Source organism: Ictidomys tridecemlineatus, chromosome 12 (genome assembly GCF_052094955.1).
Source record: "Ictidomys tridecemlineatus isolate mIctTri1 chromosome 12, mIctTri1.hap1, whole genome shotgun sequence".
NCBI classification, from domain to species: domain Eukaryota; kingdom Metazoa; phylum Chordata; class Mammalia; order Rodentia; family Sciuridae; genus Ictidomys; species Ictidomys tridecemlineatus.
The window spans coordinates 118,943,795-118,958,196 of NC_135488.1; the positions used below are offsets into that span (position 1 = coordinate 118,943,795).

Below are 14,402 nucleotides of genomic sequence, written 5' to 3' on the forward strand. Positions count from 1 at the left end.
ATTGCTGGGTCCTAGGACGTGTATGTGCTTGGCCTCAGTAAGCACTGCCACATGTTCGTAGTAATAGCACTTGACTGCTTGGTAATGGATGGCTTTCAACACCTAGCAGTCCACAGAGGAGAAGGGTACTCACAGAGGAAGCTGCAGGGGCTGCTGCCCCAGTTCTTGGATGTGCAGTTGTGATGTAGACAGTTTCTGCCAGGAATATCTCCATCCTGCTAGGTCTGAGGGCAGGAGGCACGGTCTGCTGGTGAATTTAAAGATAACAGTGGTGATGGCTCATCTCCGGCAGAGAGAAGGGGAAGGCACCTGTGTGTACCGGGCTCCTACTGGGTACTGCTGCGTTCTCAGTAATCCTGAGCAGCTACTGCGGCCTTGCCATTGTGACGTGGAGAATGGCATCCTGTGGCTCTACTCTGGGTGCCCAGTGCTGGCTTGTCCACTGTGCACATGGGGAATGGCACCATGTGGCTCTGAAGGCTGCTGCTGAATTTGAGCTCTGTCTACACTGTGCAGAGTGCTCTTGCAGGAAGCCGAAATGTTGGTGTGCTGTGTAGAGGAAGCAATCCACAGTGACACTGAGTCTGAACAGCGTGGACATGCTCTTGGGCATCATGGAAACTCTGTTTTGATTGCTAAAGTAATGCATATTAATCACACAAAAATAATAAAGATATTGATAAAGCACAAACAGGTGAAGGAAGACACCCGTGATCCCGCCATCCTGAGACAACCAGTTCCTCTGGTTGTAAACAAAAAATGGTTGTAGTTCTTTTTCTTTCTGTGTTCCCTTCTCCTTAAACGTGTCATGGACTTTTTCCTTAGCCCTGAAGTGCTCTGGAACATACTGAATGGCTCCCTGTAGTGTGTTGCAGTCCTACACGACATGTTATTGGACAGTCCCTGCTGTTGGACACTTGGGTGGCTCTGGCCTGTCCATGGCAATAATCAGTGCCATGGTGCACATTCTTGGATATAAATCTTTGTGAAGATCCATGATTATTTTCTTAGTATAAGTTTATATTAAAAAAATTATTTTCTTGTTGACTTAATATTGATAAGAGATTGAATATAAAAATTATTTCAGTTCCTCTAAAATTTATTCAGAAAAGTATGAGCATATTTAACCTTTTTGTTTAGTGACTTAAATTTAGCACTTTGTAATTAATATTTATATTGTCATAAATGCTGACAGCCATTGGTCTCGATTTTAGAAAGAAGCTAAAACTGTGCTAAAATACAATCTTTCCCACCCTTTCCCACTCAAATCACTTCTGGGGTGGATCAAGTTCTGCTCACCAGAGCAGCCAAGCATGGTCCACCCCACTCCACTGTGCAGCAGGCCCCATGGTCATTCTCAGATCTCAAGGGGCAGCAGCCCCCGCCAGCTCCTTCTCTTCCCTGCAGGCACACAGCAGTCTGAGAGGATTTTGCTGCCTTGAACAGCAAGGACAGCTGCCAGCCGCAGCCTAATCTCAGAGCCCTGGGGTGAAGGCTGGAGAGGACCACAGGGTAGTTCTGTAGCTTGGAATTGTGAAAATACTCTATGGGCACTTATTACCTTGTCATTAAAGAGGAGTGCAGAAAGAATTAAATTACAGACATGTGTTGTTAGTATAATGTGAATTAAAGGTGTGTTGGTGAAGTGATCTGATGACTTTTGGTAATCATGATGTTTAATTAAAATGCTGAGGAAAGTGTTTGAGATTCTGATGTGTCCTTTTCTTGTATTTGTAGATCCACATCATAGATTTTGACGATGAGAATAACATTATAAATAAAAATGTCCTCCTGCATCAAGCGGGTGAAATCTGGCACATTAGTGCCAGCCCTGCAGATAAAGGTGTGCTGGCAACCTGCTACAGTAAAAGTGAGTATGGCTTTTGCTAGATACTTGTGCATACCAGCTGGACGTATCCCCTAACATTGATTTTATATTGCTAATGGATTGGTGTGTGGTTTACAAGCTTTGACCGCCAATAACTAGAGCAGCTGTGCTAGTGCAGGTAGGTGTTTGTGGAACTTATAACTCTGAGATCCTCAGGGTCCAAACTGGGGTCACAGCTGTTCAGGAGCATTGTACCTCCACATCAGCAGTGCACCGTGCCGAAGGCTCCTGAGGGGACACAGGTGTCCTGACACAGCCATACCACTCCAGAGGACAGCAGGAATTTGCCCCCCTTCCCCCGATCTATGTGCATGGTGATGAGCAGAGCCCAGGACTGCCTTCCAGGCCTTTTTGATAGCAGCTGTGCCAGCCAGCACAGGTGAGTCCTGTGTCCTTGCACCCAAGCAGACTGCCTCCATCAGCCTCCGGCTTTCTAGGCTCCAGGACTCACATGTTCATCTTTGTCAAATGTCTGAGACTGAATGGGCCCTACATTTTCCTTAATTCTTGTTCTGTTGCAGTCAGTGACTACTTTTTAAAATCTGGCTTCCCATTAGCCCTTTTACTGCTTTGTAAGGTCTTTTCACCTTGTAGATTCCGATCAAGCTGAGACCCGTCTGTCCTGGCTCAGTCTGTGCATGCAGGGAGTGTTGGGCAGATGCAGATTGTCACAGCTGATTCTCCAGGGCTCACTACTGCCCTGGAGCCTTCTGAGCCACTGCCTATTTTTAGGTGGGGAGAGTCATTCCTGAGCCTGGCTGTGGGAGGTTGTGTGCACAACCAACTCTTAGAACTTTTCCTTTGTGGATAAAAGTCAAACAGCTTTATGTTTTCTTCTCGGTAATTTCATAAGAAAGATGCACTGCTGTGAAGCAAAGGGAGGGATGTTTCCAGCGTGGACAGTGTCCCGACAGTGCTGTGCAGACTGACTGGCACGTGGCAGCAGCTGCTGGTGAACACGGGTGAGGGTGCCAAGTGATGGGGGGTCCCTGCACATGCCAGTGAAAGGGGGTCTTGGGTCTTCATTTCATCTGTGTCCGAAAAAGGTTATTGCCACGAAGCATTGAGGCGGGAGAGCTTCACCCGCGGCCTCTGCCTTTGCAGCTGCTGGGACTTGAACTTGCCCCCTCCTCAGTTTATCACTCGTTCAAAATGTGCTTTCAGTGGATCTTAACCCTCCTTATGTGTCTTGCTCCCCATGTCCAGATTCTTTTCTCACACAACGCTTTCTTACAGTTCATGGAAAGAGGCATATGCTTCCGATGAACTTTTTAAAAAGCATTTACTTTGCTGCTCCAATTTTTTAAAAAAATATTTTTCCAAATTAGAGTGAGTGAATATGTGTGTTTGTGTGTGTGTGGTGTGCTTATACTATCATGGGTGTTACAGTTTAGATGTGAGGTGTTCCCCAAAAGTTCACCTGTGAGACAATGCAGGATTTGGAGGAGAAATGTTTGGGTCATAGCGTTAACTGGGCCAGTGAATTGAACCTGATGGGATTAGCTGGGTGGTGACTGGAGGCCTGTGGGATGTGGCTAGAGGAAGTGACTCACTGGAGAGTGGTTATGGGGTATATAGTTTGTGTCTGGCAAGTGGAGATTGGTCTCTGCCATCCTTTTATGGACTAAGACCTCTGAAATCTGAGCTCTCAAATGACCTTTGCCTCCTCTATAATTGTGCTGGTCAGATCCTTTTAGTCACAGCAGTAAAAAACCTGACTAAAACAATGGGTGAGAAGTGTCTGCCTCTGCTCACTCTGTCCTGTTGGTGTGCATGTGTTTGTCTGCCTGCCTGTGGGCTGTGATCTCTTTGCTTATACTGTCCTTGCTGACACCCACGTGGGGGTGACCTCATGGTCAGCAGAGGGCACCAGCAGCCTGGCTCTGTATCCTCCTCTTCTCTGACCCTCCACAGGGTCCCTTCCTGTTTGTCAGTGTCCCAGTCCTGGCCTGGTGCTCAGTCACCACAGGCCATTTCTACAGCTTTCCCCCCTCCTTCTCTTGGTGTTTCTGTGTTCTCACAGATGTTAAGGCGGATGCTTACAGGACAGCATTTTGCAGAGTTGGACTGACTCTTTGTGTTTGGCTGTTTCGATGCATCTTAGGGTGTCTACTGGAGACTTCTGTGGGCTTTCATAGAGAAATTACTGCCCAAGCCAGAACACAGTAATTCACCGAGGGGACATTGGAGCCAGGGGAACTGAAGCACCTGAGAGGTTAGAGCCTGATCAGTAATGTGGGGATCTAACTGGCACCCAGGATGATTGGAGCCTGGTGGGTAGTCCTGGAGACTAGTACCCAGGACGGTTATAGCCTGGTGGGCCATTCTGGAGGCAGCAGCACCTGGGACTGGGGACAGCAGCACCCAGGATGGGTGGAGCCAGGTGGGCCATCCTGGGGATTGACAGGCACTCGATTTGATCATCAGTGGTGCCATGTGTGATCTTCAGGCATTAACCTCAATGCCCCCAGGTGGAAGTGGTCCTTATAGAGGCCATGTTTAGACTTAGAGGTCTGAGTCTAAGGAATCGAAGCCAACACATGAACCCTGCATGGCTTCTTTTATCAGCTTGAGCCTCTGGCTCCCACACATCTGACTTCTCGCTGCTTTCCCTCCTGTTCAAATGTTGCAAGCTCTTCTTTACCCTTAGAAATATAGGAGGTATTTCTATGTAGCTCAGTGGCAGAGTGCTTGCCTATCATGCCTTAGGCCCTGGGTTCATTTCCCACTGCAGGAGGACAAAAAAGGAAAAAGAGATACAGGTGCTTTATGTGTAGAATGTAAAAAGGAGTCGACTATATGGAGATGGAGAATAGATAGCGGTGACAACGGGGGTGGCGAGTCGAGGTCAGAGGATAATCAGTGGCAAATGTCTAGAGATCTGCTGTTGGATGGGAGGATTTGGAAATATTGTATCATTCAGGATTTTTGCTCAATGAGTAGATAACATTTGTGCCTGCAACACATTAAATAATGGGAATTACATGAAATGATGTTAATTTGTTTCACTGTAGCAACCATTGACATCCCCGAGTACATGTATATGTATGTCTTAAGTAAGGATGATAAAACTCATAAGAATAAAAAAAGATGGTACAGCCATCTTCTCTTCCTGAATGCCTGCCCCTCTCTGCTAGCCACAGATGGAGACTCACCTTGTTGCTGTCTTATTGCTACTGTGTGGTACTTTTTGCCAGTGTGTGTATCTTCATGTGTAATGTCCAAGGTCCTCTGTCTCTTCCTATCCACGGATACCTCCAGGGGGCTGCACTAGTGTCATCTCTCCTTGTGCCTCAGGACCTTGGTCATGGAGGTCCTGTGGTTTAGGCCTCTCCTTTGGAAGTCTCCTTCAGCCAGGGCAGTGCCCTCTGTCTCCGCAATGCAGCCCACCTTGGATGATACTTCACATGCTACAAAAGAGCTACTTGGAAATAGTTACAGATCCTATTTATTTATGACATTGCTACTTTAAACAATGTTGCAATAATTATCTTGTGAGATTTCAGAAAATACAGAGTCATTCTTGGGAACAAGGATGTTGAGGCACACTGTGTGAACCAGTAGGAAGAAAGGAGAGAAAATGAGGCTGCACAGCTGGATTCATCTCTGTCTGAGCCCCAAGGGAAGAGGACATCCTGAAATGAGGTGACACGGGTGTCTTGACATCAGTCCTGATGAGGTGTAGAGTGTCTCAAGGATACTGCATACCCGTTGAACGCATCTGTATTCAGGAGAGGTTAGAAGTGAGCAGCCAGGCCCCTGAGCCAGGGAGCACCGTAGGAGCCGCAGTGTGTGGGCTCAGAGCTCAGAAGAAGCATTGCCAGCTCCAGGTCACCTGTGTTCACCTCTGTCTATGCTGGCTCCTGCGAAGGTGGGAGGAGCTCCTAAGCTGGGGCACCGAGCCCCCAGGGCACTGATAGTGCCATCAGCCAGTGAGGAGGTGGGCTGCAAACACAGGCTAAACGTGGAATATCTTGCTGTGGTGTCATTTTTGTTTGATTTTAAGTAATGAAAGCATTACTCAAAGCCTAAAATGCATGTAGATATGTTACCAAGAAGAGTCCAGAATCCACAGGAATCTTGTGAGTAAAACACAAATCTCACCAAGGATCCCTTCACACCCTGCGCTCAGATCCTGCTGTGTGGACTCTCACAGCTCATGGGGAGGAGGCACTTTCTCTTTCCTTTCCTCTGGTTGGTTGCAGCACAATGGGACAGCAAGTTGTTCTCCGGGAGCTTTAAGCGCTAGCAGCAAGGTTTGTGATGAAAAGGACTTTACCTTCCTTGTTTCCTTGCAAATGCAGAGGACCAGTGCTGACTGTATACTCCACCCTCCCTCTTGGTCAGCCTCTCCAAATCAGGGACAGTGGGTGAACCAGGGTGATGGCCCGGCTGTTCTCGGCAGCCTGACCCTTGCAGTAGCCTGACATAGCAGCCTCTGTCAGTCTTCTCTGCTGGTACGGTTGGTTCATGTTTCCTTGGGAAGCAGAGGAGGGCTGTTGGTATGTGTTGAGGGAGTACTGCTTATGGTGGAAGAGGAGACCCCTGATGGGCCATTTGCATCTGGACTGGAGACTGGGACCGAATTCCTGAGCACTGTTCTCTGGGCCACCCAAAGGGGGTGGCTCTTGTGGTTGGCTTCTTCCTTGTGGGGCCTGGGAGGTGCTCTTCTTTCATCCATTGCACCTCCTAGAAGGCAGGAAGCTCTTCAACGAAGGAGCCTCCCAGGTTGACCTGATGAAGGCAGGTTCCTGGCACTCAAAACAGTGCTAGAGCAGGAGCAGGAGGCCAGCAGAAGTCTGCCCTTTGTCCGCACCTTCTGAGTGGACTTGTGTACGTGAGAACAGGGGCCCAGAGGTCTGCACCATACCATCTCTAGGTGGGACTCCCTTGTCTACCGGAGTCAGGGTTGTTCTAGTGGAGGTCATTTCAGGTCCAGGGGGACACAAAAGGAGCTGGCTCTAGAATCTAGGAGCGGTTATAGACTGCTTCATAGATAAATAGTGCCTGGAGCAGTGTGGGGGTGGTCAGCTCTCAGTGTTGCAGTGTGTGAGCGAGTGAACAGCCAACAGTGAGTGGGCCAGGGCATCTGGGAACTTGGCCTGTGTATAGAGCAGAAGGTCTACTCTGAGTTTATAATCCAGAAAAGAAGTCTTAAATGGGCAGGCAGCTGTGAAGATGTTGGGTCTGGGTGTGGCTGTGCGCTGAAGAACCTCAGCCTGATGACAGGGTCCAAGGAAGAACCTTTGAAACAAGCAGAAAGACTCTGCATCCACTCTAGTACGTTCTCTCCATCCTGCTGCTGCTGCTTAAGGAGGTGGCAGAACTAGAGCAGGTCTCAGGACCAGCTGCTGGGATTCCTGCACACCTCAGGCGCCTGCTGCATCTCCCTCTCAAATGGTAGTGATCTGTTCTAGAGGCAGCAAACCATAAGGGTCAGGGCCTGGGCAGAGGGCTGGACACTGCACCTGGCTCCATGTCTGCATATGTAACCTCTGCCAGGTTTTGAGGTGGGTTGCTTTCTGTCTGTGAGCTTTGATTCCCATAAAATGGGAAGGGTTATGTCTGCCTTGAGTACTTTAGAGTTCTTGGCCCCACAGGCTCACTCCTTCCAGCTAGTTCCTGCCTTCCACCGTTTCTCCCACTCTCAGTAGTTCATCAGCTGGAATTCAATGGATTAGTCACTGATGAGGTCAGAGCCCTCATGGGCCGATCACTTCCCAAAGCCCCACTCTGAACACTGTTGAGGGGACCCAGCTTTTAATAGGAGTTTTACTGGGAATGTTCTGGATCCAAGCCATGGCTCTCCAGTTATGACCCGTTTCTGTTTCTTGCTTTAGATATTCTTCATCATCCACATTTTAAAAAATGTTATGAGGGTCTCTTGTGATGAAGCATAGCCATGGATGTTCAGGACCGAGAGATGAGGGTCACAGGGCCCGACTGAGATGTGGCCAGCAGTGAGCCTGGCCAGTTGGATTGAACATGGTGCCAGGACCCTTGTGCTGGGAATAGTCTGAAATCTGCCAGGCCCAATGCCAGGGTGCTGCAGTAGGCAAAGGGGCACTGTCATACACCCCAGGGAAGAGGCTTCCAGATCCCACCTTGGCCCTTGCAGCACGAAGTGCTGCCCAGAACTGGGTCTTTGGACATCTTTGGCAAGTGAGAATTACAGCTCACTCTGGGGATACAGTGCTGTTAGGTGCTTAGTTTTTAAGAACAGCCAGAGTCTTTGGAGTTGTGAAATAAGGGTCAGGTAATGTGGCCTTGGAGGGTTTACCTCCTAGGAAGGAAGTGTTTGGCTGTGGCTCGGGTACCTCTTGTTGCTGAGCCTGGGGTCTTCTCAAGAGGGTCCCTCAGAGCAGCGTTGGAGGAGCTCTCATGGTTTCAGGCCCCCTTAGTTTTCCGGGATGCTATATGTTCACCTGTGGAATGAAGGTGCTAGGCTGGGTGGTCCCCGAGATTCCTCTGGGGTGAGATGCCAAGTTCCCCGATGGTAGCAGCAGCTGCACCCATGGGTCATGATACAGCTGCTTCTGTCAGAGCCACAGTTTCCCATTGATCTCAGCACCACATTAGAAGAAAATTGCATTTTCCAATTTAAATGATTGCTTTGTGAAAATAAGCCAAGAGAAGAAGTGGGTTTTCCCAGGAAAAGAATCTCTTAAGGCTCCTCTTTGTGAAACCAGAATTCTGAGATGAAACAACTGAGAGTGCTTTGAAAGAGTGGAGTGTGTGACAGGCAGGAGAACATGAGAGTCCATGGGGACATCGTCAAGGGGTATGCTAATTAAACATGCGCCCAGAGGAGTTTGCTGCCTGCAGCTCCTGTTGTGTATTTCTGAAGCTCGCTGGCTTCCTGTCTCTGGTTAGAGTTTCTTAATATTGACTGTGCAGACATTCAAGGATTGAATGCAGGATTTCTTTGTTTCAGGGTGCAGGTGCTTAGCTGGGAAAGGTGAGTTAATTTTTCTCAAGATCCCAGGCTAAAAAGTACCACTTGAAAGATGAAAAGAATGGCGCTTAGTGCTGCAGAGCTGTCATTTTGGAGCCTCAAGGATCTCTTCATAGGCCATGGGCTCCCCACTGTCCCAAGGTTCTGTTGACACTGGCAAGAACCCCTTATGTAAAAGCATTTTGACTGCCACCCTAGCCTTAATTTGCACACTATATCACATGAAATATGATTTGAAATCACACACTGTGTTTTCCATTGTAAGTTCAAAACAATCTTGTGTAGCTTAATGATGGGAACACATTCTGAGAACCATGCCGCTGTGTGGACATTATAGCATGTGCTATGCGTCACGGGCAGCCCGGCACCCCGCAGAACGTCTTGGAGCATGTGTCCACGCCCTGAGATGCGTTACGGGGCAGCCCGGCACCCTGCAGATGGCATTGGGATGTTAGTGGAGGAACGTGTGCACACATGCCAGGAGGGGCGTTGCAGGCGGCCCGTTACCTGTGAAGGTCAAGGAGTGTGTTGCACCCTCCCTGAGATGCATCTTACAGGAGATGGGACTTTGGTTCTAAAGGCGAGATTTTAAAAGTCTGCCCAGGAAGTACACAAACAGTAGCATAGAAATTCCTCACTGTTCCAAGTGTTATGCACTGCACTTCATGTGATGGAGTAGTGGCTGTGTTTACACCAGTGTCTGCCCATGCATGTGAGCAGTGTGTGGTGTGTGATTTCTGATGGCCCATGGGCACTAGGTGTTAGGGACTGCTCCTTCCTTTCTGATCCTAAGGGACCAGCATCATGCCTGCAGTCTGGCCTTGACAGAATCATTACTGGCATGAGTGTATTCTGTCTGCTTTGGCTTTTCTGAAAATGGGAAGTAACAGATTGAGTGACCCATCTTTGGAACAGCTGTTTGCTGACCATATTGTCCGTTTGAGGCATGTGCACAGTGGCCTCCTGCAAGCTTGGGGATTGAAGTGTACCATGTGGGAGAATATTTTGAACACCAGGCAATTCTGAGTGCCAGGGATGTACCTGAGCACTGTTGAGTTCAAAGAGTTTGTCTGTGGACGGGGAGGAATGACCCACAAGAGTTCAGATGGCAGAGTGCCTGCCTGGCATGCACAAGGCCCTGGGTTCAATTCCCAGCACCAAAAAAAAAAAAAAAAAAAAGAATTAAAAAGAAAGAGTTCAGATGGCAAGGCACACCTACCTTCTCCTCTCCTTGTGCAGCCCTCTCGTGGCAGTGGAGTATGGCTTCGGAGCAGAGGGACAGTCTTGGGCTGGCTTCTTTTCTTGAGTCTGGCTCCTGTTCCTCATGCTCTAGAACAAGCCTCTTTAGATTCCAGTGGCATCATCTCTCCGTCCTCATTGACTTTTTGTAGCACCTCCAGATTAAGTACCAGCTGGGGTATGACCCATGTGCCATGCACTGCTTCTTCCAGATCACCAGTGAAGACGTTTAACAAGGCCTGGTCCCCAGTATGCCCCATTTATTGTCATTCCTCCAAGTATTCGACCACTGGGGATGCTTAGACAAAACCCAGACCGAATGAACTTTTCCAGTGACACTGTAAGAAGCACTGTGCCAGCTTCTTCCCACAATGCCTGTGGGTCATGCTGAGCCCTTCCACAGCCTGGCACCATGCTCTCTACCCTTGGCTCTTGCCTCTCCCCATGCATTCTTGGAGATGCAGGGTCGGGGCAGTTAGGGGCCTGGATTTGCAGGACCAGGACCTGGCATTGAGAAGGTGGGCCTCAAGGCAGCTCCTTGCCTGAAGTGCTGCTTGCCCTTTTCCACAGAGGACCCCGTTGAGCAGGACAAAATGTTGGCGTATGGTCAGGAGTGGCCCAAGTTAGGTGGCTGGCAGGGTGGAGGAGCCTGGCCCACCAGCCAGCATCTGCTTTGTGGTCCTTTACTTAAAGTTATTTCTGTAGTAACCTTTCTGAGAAAACAAACCATATTCAAAAGCTTCCTTATGAAGTGTAAACTCCAACGAAGACAGAGAGCTTGACGGGAAGTGGAAGATTGAACCGGGGGCAGCTCTGCTCACAAGCCTGAGGGCTGGACTGCGTGTAGGAGCTGTGTGAAGGTCACAGCGTGCCCACACAGAGATGGGAGGACTTTGGGAGGGAACCCAGGGCCATGCACATGCTAGGTGACCACTCCACCACTGAGCTGAACCCCAGCCCTTTTTATTTTTGGATAGCTTTCCCCAAGTAGCCCAGGCTGGCCTCAAACTTGCAATCCTCCCGCCCGTCTCCTGAGTTGTTGGGATTACACGTGTGGCCACCACACCTGGCAGGTCCTTGCTCTTGATAAAAACAGGAGACCCTGTAAATGCAGGTGGATGAGGCTGTTGCTGGCAGAGCATAGCCTCTGTAAACTTTTTTTAAATAAGTAGAATGCACTCTAAATAGGATAGAGATCTAATATAGTGAACAGATAAGCCAGTAACAGCTGCTCGCCAGTGAGTTTCATGCCCTGTATGTGAGTGTGTCTGTGCTGCACAGACGGCCAAGCAGCGCCCGTGGCCCTGCCATCACTGCACATGTGAGTAATGCCTCATGCTGCTCCATTATGGCTGATGGCCATGACACAGCCAGGTGATGGGGACTTTCAGCTGCATCCTCACTGACTGGTACACGGTCTATGGAGGACTGAATCACCAAGAGCATGTGAGCACAGTGGTTGAGTTCACAGAATTGGTATTTAAAGTATTTGGAGAGCTTAGGAGTCCAGCTTTCCACCCACCCCCACCACCTTTCTTGTAAAATGGCGCTGGTGCTCACCTCAGGTTGTGCCTGCCCTGAGCAGCACAGCGTGTGGCCAGTACCTGTTAACAACTGAAGGCTGCACTCTGGTGGCACTTCTGTGTGCTGTGACGGGAGTGGTTTTACAGGCACACAGTGGGCCAACTACCTTTGCCAGGGCCTGGCCTCAGTGTCTGGGCCAGCGTGGTTTCTCAGCCCCTCAGCATCCAAGGCTTGTGAGTTTTTCCTGTCCCATTCACTTTACCTGCAAAGTGGGAGAAGACATTTCAGATTCAACACAGAGCTGAAACATGGCTGAAAGTGGTGAGCAGGCACTGACTGGTGGAAAGCAGTGTAGGGAGGCTTCTGGGGCCCTGAGTGGGAATGCAGCAGAGGACACTTGATGGGACAGCGTCAGTTTTTGGAAGCCTCACCCCCTGGGCAAGCACATGGCACCTACCCAGTAAACTCAGTGCTGTGCCATAATCATCGGAAAACTAGTGTGTCCTTAGCCTCCACCAAAGATGTGCTTGGCAAGAGGGACACGCTGTGCCTCAGAGCCCAGCAGAAATGTTGTGCTCGGGGACTCCAGGGACAGGTCAGAAAGGCTTGAAGTGGTTCAGGTCACCATGTGAAGAGTGGTCCATATGAGAAACTTTGGAGGGGTCATGAGCCTCATCTTCAGATTCTCGAAGGAGGGGTAGCTGTGTTCTGTGCCCTTGAGTGTGCACATGATAGGTTCAGTCGATGGAAGCCGCAGGCTGGGGGTTTAGGCTGTGCATTGGAGCGCGTGTCCACTCAACTGAGATGCAGCGGCTGCCTCTCAGAAAGCCCCTGTCCCTGAAGGACTCGTACAGATAAGGATGGCCCCAATGTTGTGTGTGGGACTCCAGCTCTGTGTCTCTGCAGATTCCATGTCAGGCCTATCTTTTTTAGAAGGTGCTAGTGAAACGGGAGTTAGTAGCTGAATTCCCTGCTTGTCTCAAGTCTCAACGTATGTTGAATTAAGTGAATGGAAGAAAGAGAAAGAAGCTGTTTGAAGACAATGTCAGATTGCTCCCATACTTGACGTATTTGATTATCTCCTATGCACCTTAAGTCCTTGACTTCATGGGATTTGTTTGTGGTTGCCCCCCTCCCCACCAAACAACAACAACAACAACAACAACAACACATTGCTCATAATTAATTTCCGAAAGTCCTGTTTTAATGTGAAAGGATTTTACTTCCAGGGTTCCAGGTAGTTAGTGTTGCTTTTGCTGTGGTTAGTGACTGACCATGTAGTGTAGCCATGTTGCTGAGCCGGGCCCAAGTGGCCACATTGCTTTTATGTGCAGTAAACATACTGAGGAGAACTTGGGAATTTGGGGTTTCTGCATGAATTTTCTGTCTGATTTCTGAAAGACGAGTCAACACAGAATCTTGCTTAACAATCTATTTAGAACAGACCCTTGTCTGTTCATGGTCCAGCAGGCTGGGTCAAGCGTTCTGCAGATTCCCATGCCCTCTTCAGCTTTCTGTAAATGTTGACATGAAGTTCAGCTGCACATAGTTGCTGAAAGACCACAGAGTTAGTAATGAGTTTGTTTTAAATCATTACGTGTGTTTTTGGAAGCCAAATTAATTTGATAAACACAAGGATAATAAAATTTTGATTTTTCCTCTGGTCCATCAAATATTAAAACTTTAAGATAGAGACAGATACTTCTACCTATACGCATAGTAGGGCTAAGTCAACAGTAAATGACAGCTTTCCAGGCTCTGCTCAGGCTATCTCAGTGTGCTGTTTCTGGCAATCTTTCGAAAGAAGACATCTGCGTGTATCCCATTTTAGGGGGAAGAAAACGGAGGTTCGGAGAATTTATTTTTTCAGGGTCTTTTAGCTAACATCAGAGTCAAGTTTCCAGGAGAAATCTATTTCCTACAGATTATTTCCTCTAATGTGTGGAAAACTAGGTTGATTTATTTATTTGAAAAAAAAAATGATGCTTGTGGGGAAAGAATTGTAAAAGAAATGTATCATTGTACTACTTTAATAGACAAAAATAATTTAAAAATTTTCATATACCAGTGAGACATGTCCTATACAGTGTGCCCTGAAGATTTTACATGTTACATGTGAGTGTACAGCCTTGCTATGAAGCTCAGGCTAGTTTGTATTCTTTAAGTCATCAAGACTCTTAGAGGCCTTCAAGGACCTGCTATATTTCTGCCCTCTACCAAACCATGAGGAAGGAGGAATTCTTTAGATCTTCAGTGTCTGCTTCCCGCTCTTTAGAAATCTTCTGTAGCTTCCAGGTTCTAGAGAAGACACCACAAACTTGCTTGTTGGCAGCAGCCTTTGATAACCACTGGGATGCTGCTCTGAGCTGGACACTGTGCCGGTCGTGTGCTCCTGGTGTGAAATAGCCTTGCTCCCACAGGAGCCATGAGCTGCTCGTTGGCATGTGTGTGCCTGGTCACTGGGTCTTGAATAAGGCAGTGACTGTCTCCTCTTTTCCCCATAGGAGCTGTGTTTGACAGAATATTCCAGGTTGAAGGGTGGAGGTCAGTTTGCTGACCTGTAGATCTGCTGCCGTGGCAAGGGTGCGTCTCCCAGGTCCTTCCTGGCTTTGCTCCTGCATCTCCAGCGTGACTCCCCTGTGCATACACAGCAAGGGTGTCATCAGAACAGAAGAGGGGTGGGCACTGCCTGCATTCAGTCCCAGTGGGTGGCTGCACTTAAGTGCCAGTGCTGCCAGTGTCCACTGATTCTGGAGACACCGGCCATTTGGAGCCCACACTGTGCAGGATGCTCTA

General features: G+C 48.6%; 1 protein-coding gene across 9 annotated transcripts in view; it reads left to right on the forward strand.

Annotated features, from left to right (window-relative positions):
- The window catches only part of Eipr1 (EARP complex and GARP complex interacting protein 1), a 112,221-nt gene that overhangs the window by 18,324 nt on the left and 79,495 nt on the right, over positions 1-14,402 (forward strand). For 8 of the 9 annotated variants that reach the window (XM_078029737.1, XM_078029733.1, XM_078029735.1 and 5 more), the window contains one exon: positions 1,738-1,870. The exons of the other annotated variant lie outside the window; for it this stretch is intronic. In XM_078029737.1, the coding sequence (XP_077885863.1) occupies positions 1,738-1,870 (133 nt within the window). The remainder of the gene's footprint in view (positions 1-1,737; positions 1,871-14,402) is intronic. 9 annotated transcript variants of the gene reach the window in all.